Here is a 13,205-nt window from a genome sequence, read left to right on the forward strand (position 1 = left end):
TTAGAATTGCCTTAAAAATAACGTTAAAATTAAAATTTAAAAAGACAAAATATATTTACATAATATATTTATTTATTCATTATATGTACGTTTTACAATATTTAGACTTATGTGCTTTACAATACTAACAATTAAACTTTCAAATGATAAAAATAAAATATATAGTTGAGCATCTAATACTGATACTACCTCTAAACGGCAACAATAAAATAAATTCTTATTTGTAGTATTTATCTATTTTATAGCACAGCCTTTAATAAAAAAAAATGCAACGTTTTTGTCTTAAATTTAATTTAAGGTAATTAAGTGAGCCTAAAATGTCTTTATTCAAGTATTATAAATATGAAACACACATATACAGGGTGTCTGGCAATAATCGCCCCACCGGTCATATACAGGTAGAGGAGGTCAAATCGAGTAGAAAAGTCCTTTACCATTTTTTGATTTTTGTAATAAGTACTAAGTAATTAACGAAAAAAGATTGGTGAATCCGTGCAAGTAAAGCGCGCGCAGCGAGAAGGACATCCCACTGCTATGCGATCACTAGGCGCGCGATGAAGCGTTGGGAGGAGCGCTCTACAAATGACAATGGCAACATACGAGCGGCGCGTAACGCTAGAGCCTTGTGTCCTAGTGATCGCGTAGCAGTGGGACGTCCTTCTCACCGCGCGCGCTTTACTCGCGCGGATTCGCCGATCTTTTTTCGTTAATTACTCAGTACTTATTATGAAAATTAAAAAATGGTAAAGGACTTTTCTACTCGATTTGACCTCCTCTACCTGTATATGACCGGTGGGGCGATTATTGCCAGACACCCTGTATATGTGTGTGTTCCATATATATGAAACACACACATATATATGTGTGTTTCATATTTATAATACTTGAATATTATATATTCGAAATTGTATGTATTATATATTTTTATATAATACATAATACAATATAATATATTATGTATTATATATTATATATTCGAAATTGTATGTATTATATATTTAAATGTTATATGTGAAAACAATTTTACTTGTATATATAAACCATTTGAATTAATAAAAACATTTTAAGCTCACTTATCTTAATTTTTAACTGTATATATATATATATATATATATATATATATGTTTCTTTAAAATAAAAATTGTTTTCTTAATTAAAAGTTAATATTTTATTCAAAATTTTATTCTTCTTTTATTCTAACGTTTTGCTCTAATATTTTTTTTAATATGTATGAATAATAGGAAAAGAAACCCAACAATTATCAAAAGGAAACACAATGCACTTTGCAAGTATATCATGAAAAGACCATATATCAGATTCATAAGTTAAATTTTTTACAACATAAATATTTAATTCTTTTGAATTTAGGGGATACTTATATAGAGAATCATAGGATGTAAAGTATTTTCCAACAATAAATATTTCTTGTAGGCTTATAACGACAATATTTTGAATTTGAAATGAATTTGAAATGAATTTTGAATTTTGAATGAGTATATTATTTTTCATTAAACAATACGAATTTGCACTTGAATAAGAATGTGTCGAAATAGTAAAATCTCCATGTTTAAATTTTTTAAATTGCTTACAGAAAACGCTTTTAAATTTTTCAGGTAATGGACTCAAATTATCTTCTACAGCATGAATAGACTGTTTTTCTATGATAGGTAAATTATTCTCTAATGCTACATTTATTTCGTGTAATCTACGACCAATTTGTTGCAAAGGATAATTAGGAGATTTTATTAAATTTTTAATCTGGCCAAGATAATTCTCAAACGGGAAACATGAAAATGAATCTAATGGCCCATAAATCTGCACATCATCAGCTAAATGACATAATATGTGTACATTATAGATTAAGAATTCTTGGCCGTATAATTGTTCACAATGTTTAACAAATATATTCAACAGTTCTTGTGGAAATGCACAACTAAATTTTGATATAAATTTTGCAGATATTAGAATTGATATTGCAGTATGAAAAAGTAAATAGTGCTCATAGACGGCTGTATCAACTATATTTTTTAGTACAAGGGGTCCTAAATATAATAAAAATGTACGGAGCTCTGTCGCTTTCCACCTTGGAAGCTCATGAAGTGTCCTGGGTTTTCTATTAAATTCTAATGGCATATATGATTTTAAGGATTCTAAATGTTCTGATAAAATATTCACTTTACGACCAGATAATCGTGTTGTTAACGCACCACTTATCCAAAAATTTAATAATTTTCGCATTACTCCTAAGCAACAAGCATGCATATAATCAATTGGAAAAACAGTGATCATGTCGATTCCCAATTTAATTAAAGGAGAGATTTTGATATGGTGATCCTCATCTTGTTGATTAATAAAAGAAATATTTGTTCTTTTCGGTGCAGATATATCTCTAAATACAACTCGACTTTGTATATACTGTCCTCGTATCACACATTTTTCGCAACATGAATAGCCAGTATGGGATTTTATACATTTTATGAATGCTCTAGCAGGTGCATCGCACACAAAACTATGGATAGCAATGTAATATCTTTTGTTATTGATTTCAATACCTTCTTGCAACAAATATAGAAGTTCGTCAATAAAATCTTCTAGAAATAATTCTAAAGGCTGTGGTTTTGATCTACCGCAAAATATACCAATAGCAAAGGGATTACTTTTAAAATTTTTTACTAGTCCTAAAATCGGCCAGAACTGTAAATTTGAACTGTTAAATAATGGAAGTCCATCAATATTAAAACTGATATCTAACTTATTTTCAAAATTTTCTGCTGTTTGCGATACAATAGATTTTAAAATATTTTTCAGACCGATATAATAAAAATCCCCATTATTAAGTTGTTTTGTTTTAATATTTCTTGGCGTTTCTAATAATGTTCTGGAGTCTAAAGGCAATTCATCATGATGAAAAACGTGTAATACGTGTAATAAACCAGTAATTGCAGAATGTGTGACATTAAAATTAAAAGCACACTGTCTTAACATTGAGTTTAAACGGCTGAGAAACTGTACTATTTAAATCAGATGAAACTAAAGTGTTGTCAGACAACGTTAGCGATAAACTTGCATCGTAATTACTGGACACATTATTTTTAAGTATATTGTTAATATCGTTATCTTCATTTTCACTATTAAGTGAAATATTCCCATGTGATATATTTGACACATTATTATCAAGTGCATCATCATTATTACTATTTTCAAATATACTATTAAGTGAAATATTCTTATGTGTTATGTTGGGTTTCTTATCACATATTTGAAGTGTTTTACGAACAGTTAGTGCAATTCTACGATAACATTGGCGTTTACCTACAAAAGGTTTCAACTTATATTTAATTTTTTCAGGCATTTTCTCTCGTTTTCTTCATACGATCTTGAGCATGCTTCAGCCAAACCTTTATTGCATCTTCTATTTCCTTATCGGTTGTATTGGCGACGCTTCTCTTGACTGCACCTAAGAAATATCAAGTTTCCGTAAAATTTAAACCATATTATATATAACATTAAAAGATTGAAAATATCTATACTAAATTAAATAATTCAAATTAAAATGTAGAATTATTAAAATTTAAATAAGTTACAATAAAGAAAATTTTTAGCAATAAAGTTTTAATTATGAATGTGTTTAAAAGTGAATTTAGATGTAATTTTATATATAAATTTATAAATTGAATTTTATTTAAGTTATGTACAAATTGCCTGTTATTTTTATTAATTAAAATTGATAGAAATTATATACGGTAAATTACATCAAACTAAAGAAAAAACCAAATGCCCATTTATGCACACATACAAAAAATAAATACATAAAAGAACACTTACCAACAATTAAATTTTTCAGGGATAAATCTGAAAAGGCTCTTTTCTGTGAACGTTTGCCGTAATAATTAAAATTTATTGCCACAACATCAGTCAAAATATATTTTAAAATTCTATTTGTTTTGCTTGGTACATGATTCCCACCCAGACTAGACAAATATGCCGACTAAAAAGAAATTTAATTATCTATGGTATTAAATGCTATTATGTATACATGCTATGGTATTAAATGCTATTATGTATACATACCAAAGCTATATTATCATCATTATTTGTTTTCAAGTAAACATCTAACTGATCTAATTCCTCAACTGTTTTCAATGGAAATGCAAATGGTATATCAGGCAATCCAGTCACATTGTTTACATTTTTTGTATTTTGTCTGTTCATCCATCGCAATATTTCATCATTCTGTTCTTTGACAGTAGCTACCAGGGAAACAAGTTTTTCTGAAAAATATCTTATTATAAAAACTGTCGACATTCTATCTACTTTCACAAATAAGCTTTTACAAACCAAAATTATCCACTGTATGAATAAATTGACGATGTGAACGTGGAGTTGTTGAAATATTTATGTTATTATTTACAGAATTACTTGCAATACTTGTTACACCGGGGCTTATATTTTCACTTGTATTGAGAGTACTAATCGGCAAAGGTGAATCAGAACGGGCCAAAGTAAAATCTGAAAATAAATGTAGCAAATATTTATTTCTTTAAGGTTATATAAAACAATAGAACACACATTTGAATATATATAAAATAAGTAGATATACCTTTCTCTAAACGTTTAGAAGCATTATTAACATTTATTTGTTTTACTAGGGGTGGTCTGGGTAATTGTTTCTTTCGTTGTTCCTCTTGTTCATCATCTGACAAACTACATATTCTTTTATTAGGTATCCTTTTCCGTTTTTTACGTATACTTTCGTTTTCTTCTTCACTTTCCAAATTTGATATAATTTCTGATTGTTTTAGTTTCTCTCTTATCTTTACAAGATCATCTGCAATTTAGAAAAAATGTAGAATAAATAAATAAATACATATATATGTAGAATAAACAAATAAATATGAAAAATCTAATTTACCACTTCTGTAAAAAATACGCGAAATACTGTGCAGTGTCCATTTTTCAGTATCAACTGTCTCCCCTGTTTTCAAAGCTTTATCAAATTTATTTTGATCTTTATAAGGAGGCCAAAAAACTTCCTTTTTTAAAAGTGTAAGCCATGCATTGTTAACAGCAGCTACACCACCACCGTGTTTTTCATCAAATTCTACAACAACATAAGCCATACTTATTTTTGGATTATTTCGCTGCAAAGAAAGGATAATATAATATATATATTTATGTATTACAAGATTAGAGAGATATTTTAATAAACTCACCTGTACGCTTTAAATCTTCTATCAAATTTATTACAATGTTAATGTAAATATTTTCACTTGTATAATTAATATAAATAAAGATAATATAGTATTGTCGGTTTTAGGCTTCAATATCACAATAATTTATGCATTAATATATACGCATTTGCATATTGAAAGCTAACTTTTTCACGCATAGAAACATCAAATCAAATAATAAAATCCTGCAATTTATATAGAAACAAATTTGTACTAAACATGTTTAGTGCTGCAGTTTTATATGCAAAGGCACAATGTGAAAGCAAGTACTTGTAGGTTATAATCTCAAAACAAAAAGCAAATCTTTAATAATAATAGACAAAGAACTTGAATCCCATATTAATAACTGTATACTGCACATGTACGAAAAAGAAATAAGGTTGAGAAAGGAGTGTGTACACACAATATTTACCCTTTTGCTAAATTATTTTCTCTTCATTTTGTAAAAAAACACAGATAAACAGAAACTTCAACCGGCCCCAGAATCACTTATTGTGCACGTGTTACATTTCTCACTTTCCCGCTATTACCACAGTAGATCTGTTCTTTTCAGCTGAACTGGCTGCACTAGTTCAGAGTTTATCTTTTTCCTTCTAATATGGAGTAAAAAAGAGACCTAGTGTATACTGTGCTATTGCACTGTTACTCATACTGTCTTGTCCAATCCAGAACCCAGAATTGCGCCTGCGCTTCACGTTCGCGCCACGCTACTCAGTTCAAATGCATTCTACATTCTAAATGGCATCAATGGAGTTTTCCTTATTATACGCTCGCAGTGATCATTTGTTACAAGTGCGTGATAGGGTAGGATTCTATCGATGCCATTAGATATACTTTCCATACTTTTGGACGAAATTGCAAACGCAGTAATTAATAATAAAGCAATATTATTAACTATATTTTTCATTGCCTACTTTTTACCTTTATCATTCTATTTGTGTTTGAATATCTTTACATATTGCGATTTTTTCACTTATGATATAACCATCGCATTATTACATCGATAATTACTATAAGTAAAAAGTTTAAAAGTGGAACGAACAAAGTCTGTTTTAATTAAGAAAAACTTAAAAAATAAAATTGTAAATAATAAATTTGGTCTTAAAAAGACGTCTAATTCACGTCCTTTTTATAACGTCATAATTTTGTCTACAATAGGACGTTAAATACACGTCATTTAGAAGACATATAACGTCTTGGACGAAATATGACCTAAAATTGACGTCAATATGACTATGTGTGCTACCTGGGTAGTCTTCAGGAATGACTGCCGAAAGTTTGTTTTGCAAAAATCGAGTACTTTTTGATGCATTAGAAATTAGAAGAAGTAATTTTACTACAATGCTTTTAATTCGAGTACTTTTTGATACATTAGAAGTAATTTTGCATTCAATGGTTGGCAACACTGATTGCGTAATTAACATTTATTGAATTTTATATTAATAATTCAACAAAAATGAACAATCTATGAATGGAAGTGAATAGAGCGATTAAGGAGCAATCGTTTGGTAGTAACAAATTAAAAAAAAAAGTTTTAATAAGGGTATTTGTTAATTGTTAATTAGTGACTGTTTTTCATTAATAACTTTATAAGTACTAATTAATTAAGTGGAACAATCATGTATATTGAAACAGCTATTCGAGAGCAATCATTTTATCTTTTTATTTTTTATTTTTATAGTAGTTTTGGTGCTAACTTCCGATTGGTGTCACACGGACCTAGGTCACGGGCATAGTCTGTAGGCTATGCCGATAATGCCATTCTTATTTCTAGTTTTACCGAAATGACTTTCGCTTTCGCGTCGGAGTTCGTCTGGCACTCCAGCATCCTCCCATTAAAGATGCAAATTGATTGGTTATACATTTCTCGATTATACATTCTCGATTTAAAAATCGTGGGCATTGGCCTTTGAAGGCCAATCGAGATCTCGGTCTGAGAAATGTATAATCAATCAATTAGCATTTTAATGAAAAAACGGTAATTCTATTGGCTATATAAACGGTATTTATTGGCTATATATGTATTTTTCGATTCCATTTTTAGCATTGTGGACATTGACCTTAAAATGACAGGATCTTTTTTAGTGTCTACATGTGTACAATCTGATTCCCGATGCACTACAGTTTTTTGCAAAATCATCAAGCATCCCCAAGCTTGCAGTGCCGATGGTACCAAATTGCCGATGCTCGGTTTAGGGCTGGCTCAGGAATGGCCACGGTGCTCGACAGAACGATTGGACCGAGCTTGACCCGATGCTGGGCCGTATCTCGGTTTTGAATCGGCAGATTATTTCTGTTACACTTTGTGCGACGCCTCCAGCTAAATATGTATATATATTTGGCCTTTAGCATATAGTTCAATTTTAATACACATACTATATATTCTGCGATACTTAAAAATTTATACAATTTATTTGACAGTTTTAATTTAAAAATAAATTGCAATAATGCCATATATTAATTAAGTGTTTGTGAAATTATTTTTATTTATTTCAAGAATATGCAAGAATAACAAAAGTTCAACACAAAAATTGAAATTAAATGTGTATCTTATAATTAGTCTTATCATCTTATAATTAGTAATTAGTTTATTCTTTTAAATGAAGTAATGTTATCGAAAAACGAACACCGTGAATCTCTAAATTGATACATTTTGCAGTAATTTCTGTCATTTGAAATGTTTCTGGTATTTCTGCGTGTAAGCCAAGTTTATGAATCCCTATACGTCTCGATTCACATGGATAATCAAATGCATTTTCATCATTTTCAATACGAAATCCAGTTATAAAAAGATCTCTAATATTTTTTGGTGTTTGTTTTTCACGTGAAAAAATAGTTATTATTTCCAAATGGTATCCATTTCGCAAAAAAACAAGATTATCTGGATGAACGGTTCTTATTTTCATGCCTTTCATCTGCACCATTTTATATTCTATATAATCTTGTTTGTAATCAACAAATTGTGCTGTCGGTTCGCATTTTTGTAGCAAAGCATGAGGCTGAATATTTATGTCTGATACAGTTTCCATTTCGGATAAACGGCGACAAATTTGAGACAACGGGCGATTAGGAGCTCGTACCAGACGTTTTATTTTTCCGAGACAATTCTCGAAGGGAAATGCAGTATAATCAGACAAAGGTGCTTTTAAATACTCAACATCGTCAGCAATATGAATCAGATTGTGAATATTAATTACTTGTGAGTCAGTGCCGTACAAAGTTGGCATTAAAGAAACAAAATTTCTCAATAATGTTCTTGTATATTCTACCATGTGAACTGCTAGTTCTGAACTATTCATAATTCGACAGGCAGTGTGTAAAAGTAGAAAGTGCTTATATTTATCATCTGAAAGCACATCTTTAAGAATAAGAGGACCACAATATAAAAGGAAAAATCGAAACTGGGTGGCTTTCCAGTTTGATAAATTTTCATAATCAAACACCTTTCTCTGAAATTCCATTGGAATATAGTTTTTCAATGCAATTAAATGTTCAGTCAGAACATACCTTTTTGCAACACTAATTCTTGAAAGAGGATTTCCGCTCTTCCATTTGAATAGTAAGCACTTGGATACACCACAGTACAATAAGTGCATGTTGTCCAATAGGACTGTACGAACAATATCAAAATGCGGAATAGCGAGTAATGGCGATACTTTGTTTAAAACATGATGATTTTCATCTGCTTTTTCTATGAAAGTATCATGAGTGCGTAAAGCGCAATCCATATTTGGATAAACTCTTCGACTAGAGACAGATACCCCTCGAATGATACACCGTTCGCAAGCATAAAATCCATTATGACTTTTTATGCATTTTATAAATGCACGAGCAGGTGTATCACAAATAAAAGCTTTAATCTTAAAATTGTATGTCGTTCCCTGATTTATGAAGCCATCTCTTGTTAATTGTGCTGCTTTTTCAACAAAATCGTGTAAGAAATCTTCAGTATTCAGTGGTTTTGAATTACCGCAAAACAAACTAACTACAAATGGTTGACAGATATATTCATCACAATGCACTTTCATTAGAATCGGCCAACATTGTTGTAGAGAATTTCTATACAATGGTAAACCATCGATGTTCACCGAAACTTCGATTGTTGATTTTTTAAATATTTTTGATTTGATCCGCATCTTTAGTTGGTTTTGGATTTCAAAGTAAATATAATTGCCATAATCTCGTAAACCTTCCATTACTTGTATGGCATTCTGATTCAGCCGTACAGTGCCGAGAAGATTTTCTGCAGTTGAAGTAAGATTTTGATGTCCATTTTGTCGAAGAATTTGTAAAAGTTCTGTAATCGTTTTATTTTTCAAATTTCCAATGTTATTTATTAATAATAATTTATTAATAAATAGCCCAGACTTGTAATTGTTTGGTAAAATCGAGTACCTCATTTGGATCATTAAATCTATAATTTAAAGAGAGAGCATTTTTTTATTTCAATGCATTCAACACAGTTGAAAAATTGCAGTTGAAAAATTTTTTTGTTAATTTAACATAATATGGATATGTTAAATGATGACACTGATATTATGTTAACACAAAATGAATGCAGATTTTATAGTAATTTGAAAAAAATTTCGTATAAAATCAACATATTTTAAATGACAAAATTAACTTAGAAATATGTTATTTTTCATTTCATAGAATATAATCAACATTTTTTTCTGTGAATTTTAACAGATAAATCCTGTCACTAATAATTTGTAATATATCTATTGTGTAAATTAAAAAATACGTCCACATTGTGTTATTTTAACACTTTTTTTAGTTTATAATTTAATGCTTGATTGAGAATTAACATAACAACAATATATTAAATTAACATATAAATGTGTTAAATATTTAACACAAAAGTTTTAACCGAGACTCTTTTTGACAAGAAAACACAAATTTTTCAATTGTGTGACTTATATATTGTGTTGCGACATTAAATATTAGTTGCGATAAAAACACGCGTGGGCCCACGAAAAAGGTTTCGCCGACTTCAGTCGGCATGCGACAAAGGCTTCGCCGACCTAAGACAACAAACAACCAACATGTCCGGCGTTAGCCGATAACCGCGTCACATAAGATTATGACCATTTAGATTGGTTACTTAAAATGTATTTCTTTTGATTGGTTCCCTTCTACCACCGCAAGATGCTATATAAGCAGCGAGATTAATTTACGGAGCTTAGATCTGTATAATATCGCGACTTTATAACAAGCCGAGATACATACGAGGCCGAATCCTCTGAAACCTACAGTATTATTTGTACGAAATATAACATAATCACAAATAAACATAGATACGAAACTAATACATTGAGTGAACTTCTTTGTATAAAAATCCCGATACGACATGGTGCCTCCTGTGAGGTCGAGAGACTGACAAGCAGCAGTTTCTTCGACCACTGACGACCAACAGTTTCCTCGACCACTGGACGATCGGGAGATTGACGAACAACAGTTTCCTCGACCATTGGACGATCGGGAGATTGACAAGCAGCAGTTTCCTCGACCACTGGACGATCGGGAGATTGACGAACAACAGTTTCCTCGACCATTGGACGATCGGGAGACTGACAAGCAGCAGTTTCCTCGACCACTGGACGATCGGGAGATTGACGAACAACAGTTCCTCGACCATTGGACGATCGGGAAGCTGACGAGCAGCAGTTTCCTCGACCACTGGACGAACGACAACAGAAAGCGAAGCTGAAGGACAGACTATACGACGAAATATAAAGGCTAACGGCAAGTACATTCAACGTATTTATTTGGTTGTCGATCAAGCGATTTCTTTCATCCCTTATCATTTAAAAAAAAGGGGGCATACAATGGCCGATAAAGCAAAACTTTTGATACAGAAACGAACATCTTTAAAGGCACAAATAACTAATTTATCGAAGTTATTACAAAAGGGTCGATATGATAAATCCGCGCTAAAATTACGCATGATACGTGTTACTGAACTTTATCACGCTTACGAAGAATACAATGACGAACTTATATTACTAGATCCGAGTGATAGCCATACTGATGAATTCGCGCACATACAAGAAAGATACTATTCGCTCGCTGGCAAAATCGAAGAACTAACAAGTTCTAATACATCTAACGCGGTCGCTGGTACATCTAACGCGATCGCCGGTCCATCCAACGCGATCGCTGGTTCATCTAATGACACAATTCAACATAACAACGCGAATGCCATCGTCGTCACGAGACCGCGAATAAAATTACCAGAAGCTTCTTTACCTAATTTCGATGGTCGATACGAGAACTGGCTATCATTTAAAAATACCTTTCTCGCAATGATAGATATCCGCACAGATTTATCTGATATAGAAAAACTGCAATATTTACAATCAGCATTAACGGGCGAAGCCGCTAATAAAATAAAAATTCTATCAATTATAGGCTCGAATTACGCCAAGGCGTGGGAACTTTTGAAACGTGCATATGAAGTCAAACGAATCTTAATTTCACGACATTTATCGTCACTATTAAATCTACCTACTTTAGAAAGGGAAACGACAGACGGTCTGTCAAGACTCGCCGACGATGCACAGCAACACGTCGCGTCGCTGGCTGCGTTAGGAATTAACGTCGGATCTGAAATACTCGTAAACTTATTAGAGAGTAAATTACCAAGGAACACCGCAGAAAAATGGGAAGAGTCGCTTAGCCGAGACGAATTTCCAAAAGTCGACGAGTTGTACGAATATCTATATAAAACCGCAGTTCGAGTTTCGAAACGTAGTCGAACAGAAACTTTCAAACGGGAAGATAACAAGGAATCGCCTTTGGCAAAAAGGAGGCGAACGTCTAATAAAACATTTATAGTTAACGCGGCTAACAATTGCGTAGTTTGCAAGGTTAATCAACATCAGTTATTTAAGTGCGATAAATTCAAAAAAATGAGTGTACCCGAACGCATCGAGGTCATAAAAAACGCGAAGCTCTGTTTCAATTGTATGCGTTCCCATAGAGGCGTTCCCTGTGTTTACACTACTTGTACCATATGTCAAAGACGGCATAACACTCTCTTACATCTTGATAGACATCCAGTCACAACAACAAAAACCGACGCTACTGAAAAGAAAACTGAAAAATCCAAATGACTAGCAGAGTTATCGAGCGATAATACAATCTGTCTCGCTACGATCTCACCCGCGTTTATACCTCAATTAATGACGACCGCCACGGTATTTGTACGGAATCGCGAATGCCATTTAGTAAAATGTCGAGCATTATTAGACACATGCGCTACAGCTAACTTTATTTCTGAACGATTAGTGAGAGAATTAGGACTTTGTGTTACTTCATGCGCCTTACCAATCGGCACAATTAATTCTATGAATACAATATCAAAAGGTGTTGTTCAAATTACCATTCAATCATTGCACAATGAATTCAGTAAAAATTTAACAGCTCTATCGATTCCAACAATATCAGATTTCGTTCCGTCCGAAATATTCCCGCGAAATTCCGTCAAAATACCATCTAATATCAAATTAGCCGATCCAGAGTTCCACGTACCGCGTTCGGTCGATCTATTGATCGGTGCTGGAGCAACATTATCATTATTTTCAATAGGTCAAATAAATCTATCTCATAAGGGCCATGATTTGTATTTACAAAAAACACGGCTTGGTTGGGTCGTAGCAGGCGGAAGCGCGTCATCGGTTCATAAAAAAATCAACATATGCTCGTTGACTAATTTAGAACAACAAATCACTAAATTTTGGACAATCGAGGAAATAACAACAGATAAAACTAGATCCGCAGACGAACTTGATTGTGAAACACATTTCATAAAAAACGTTACTCGAAACAACAATGGACGTTATGTAGTCCAACTGCCATTCCGCGAAGGAAACAATCGGCTCGGTGAATCGCGCTCTATAGCTCTCAAACGATTACATTCTCTCGAACGAAAACTCAAATCTGACCCGGAATTGAAAACAGCCTATTCACAAA

General features: G+C 32.1%; 2 protein-coding genes across 4 annotated transcripts; one reads left to right on the plus strand and one right to left on the minus strand.

Annotated features, from left to right (window-relative positions):
• Positions 1-273: 273 nt before the first annotated feature.
• On the minus strand, positions 274-5,855 carry LOC136998552 (uncharacterized). 3 transcript variants are annotated; one of them, XM_067351344.1, is made up of 4 exons: positions 4,913-5,606; positions 4,601-4,828; positions 3,826-4,509; positions 274-3,457 (listed from the first exon to the last, which is right to left on the minus strand). In XM_067351344.1, the coding sequence occupies exons 1-3, from the start codon at positions 5,118-5,120 to the stop codon at positions 4,331-4,333; spliced, it is 615 nt and encodes a 204-aa protein (XP_067207445.1). In that variant the 5' UTR covers positions 5,121-5,606; the 3' UTR covers positions 274-3,457; positions 3,826-4,330. The 3 variants fall into 3 exon arrangements, 2 of the variants coding, with proteins under 2 accessions (XP_067207445.1, XP_067207446.1); XR_010889134.1 differs by adding an exon at positions 5,644-5,855 and having other exon boundaries at positions 3,826-5,416; XM_067351345.1 differs by having other exon boundaries at positions 3,826-3,988; positions 4,072-5,607.
• Positions 5,856-11,059: 5,204 nt separating this feature from the next.
• LOC136999021 (uncharacterized) lies at positions 11,060-12,346 on the plus strand. Its single transcript, XM_067352417.1, has one exon. The coding sequence runs from the start codon at positions 11,060-11,062 to the stop codon at positions 12,344-12,346; it is 1,287 nt and encodes a 428-aa protein (XP_067208518.1).
• Positions 12,347-13,205: the final 859 nt, after the last annotated feature.

This window comes from Linepithema humile, chromosome 3 (genome assembly GCF_040581485.1).
Source record: "Linepithema humile isolate Giens D197 chromosome 3, Lhum_UNIL_v1.0, whole genome shotgun sequence".
NCBI lineage: Eukaryota > Metazoa > Arthropoda > Insecta > Hymenoptera > Formicidae > Linepithema > Linepithema humile.

Coding starts and splice junctions, on each gene's coding strand:
- LOC136998552 (XM_067351344.1), bottom strand. CDS start 5,120: ATGGCTTATGTTGTTGTAGAATTTGATGAAAAACACGGTGGTGGTGTA. Junction 4,829..4,912: donor GCGTATTTTTTACAGAAGTG/GTAAATTAGATT, acceptor TCTAAATTGCAG/ATGATCTTGTAAAGATAAGA. Junction 4,510..4,600: donor TTCTAAACGTTTAGAGAAAG/GTATATCTACTT, acceptor ATTTATTTTCAG/ATTTTACTTTGGCCCGTTCT.
- LOC136999021 (XM_067352417.1), top strand. CDS start 11,060: ATGGCCGATAAAGCAAAACTTTTGATACAGAAACGAACATCTTTAAAG.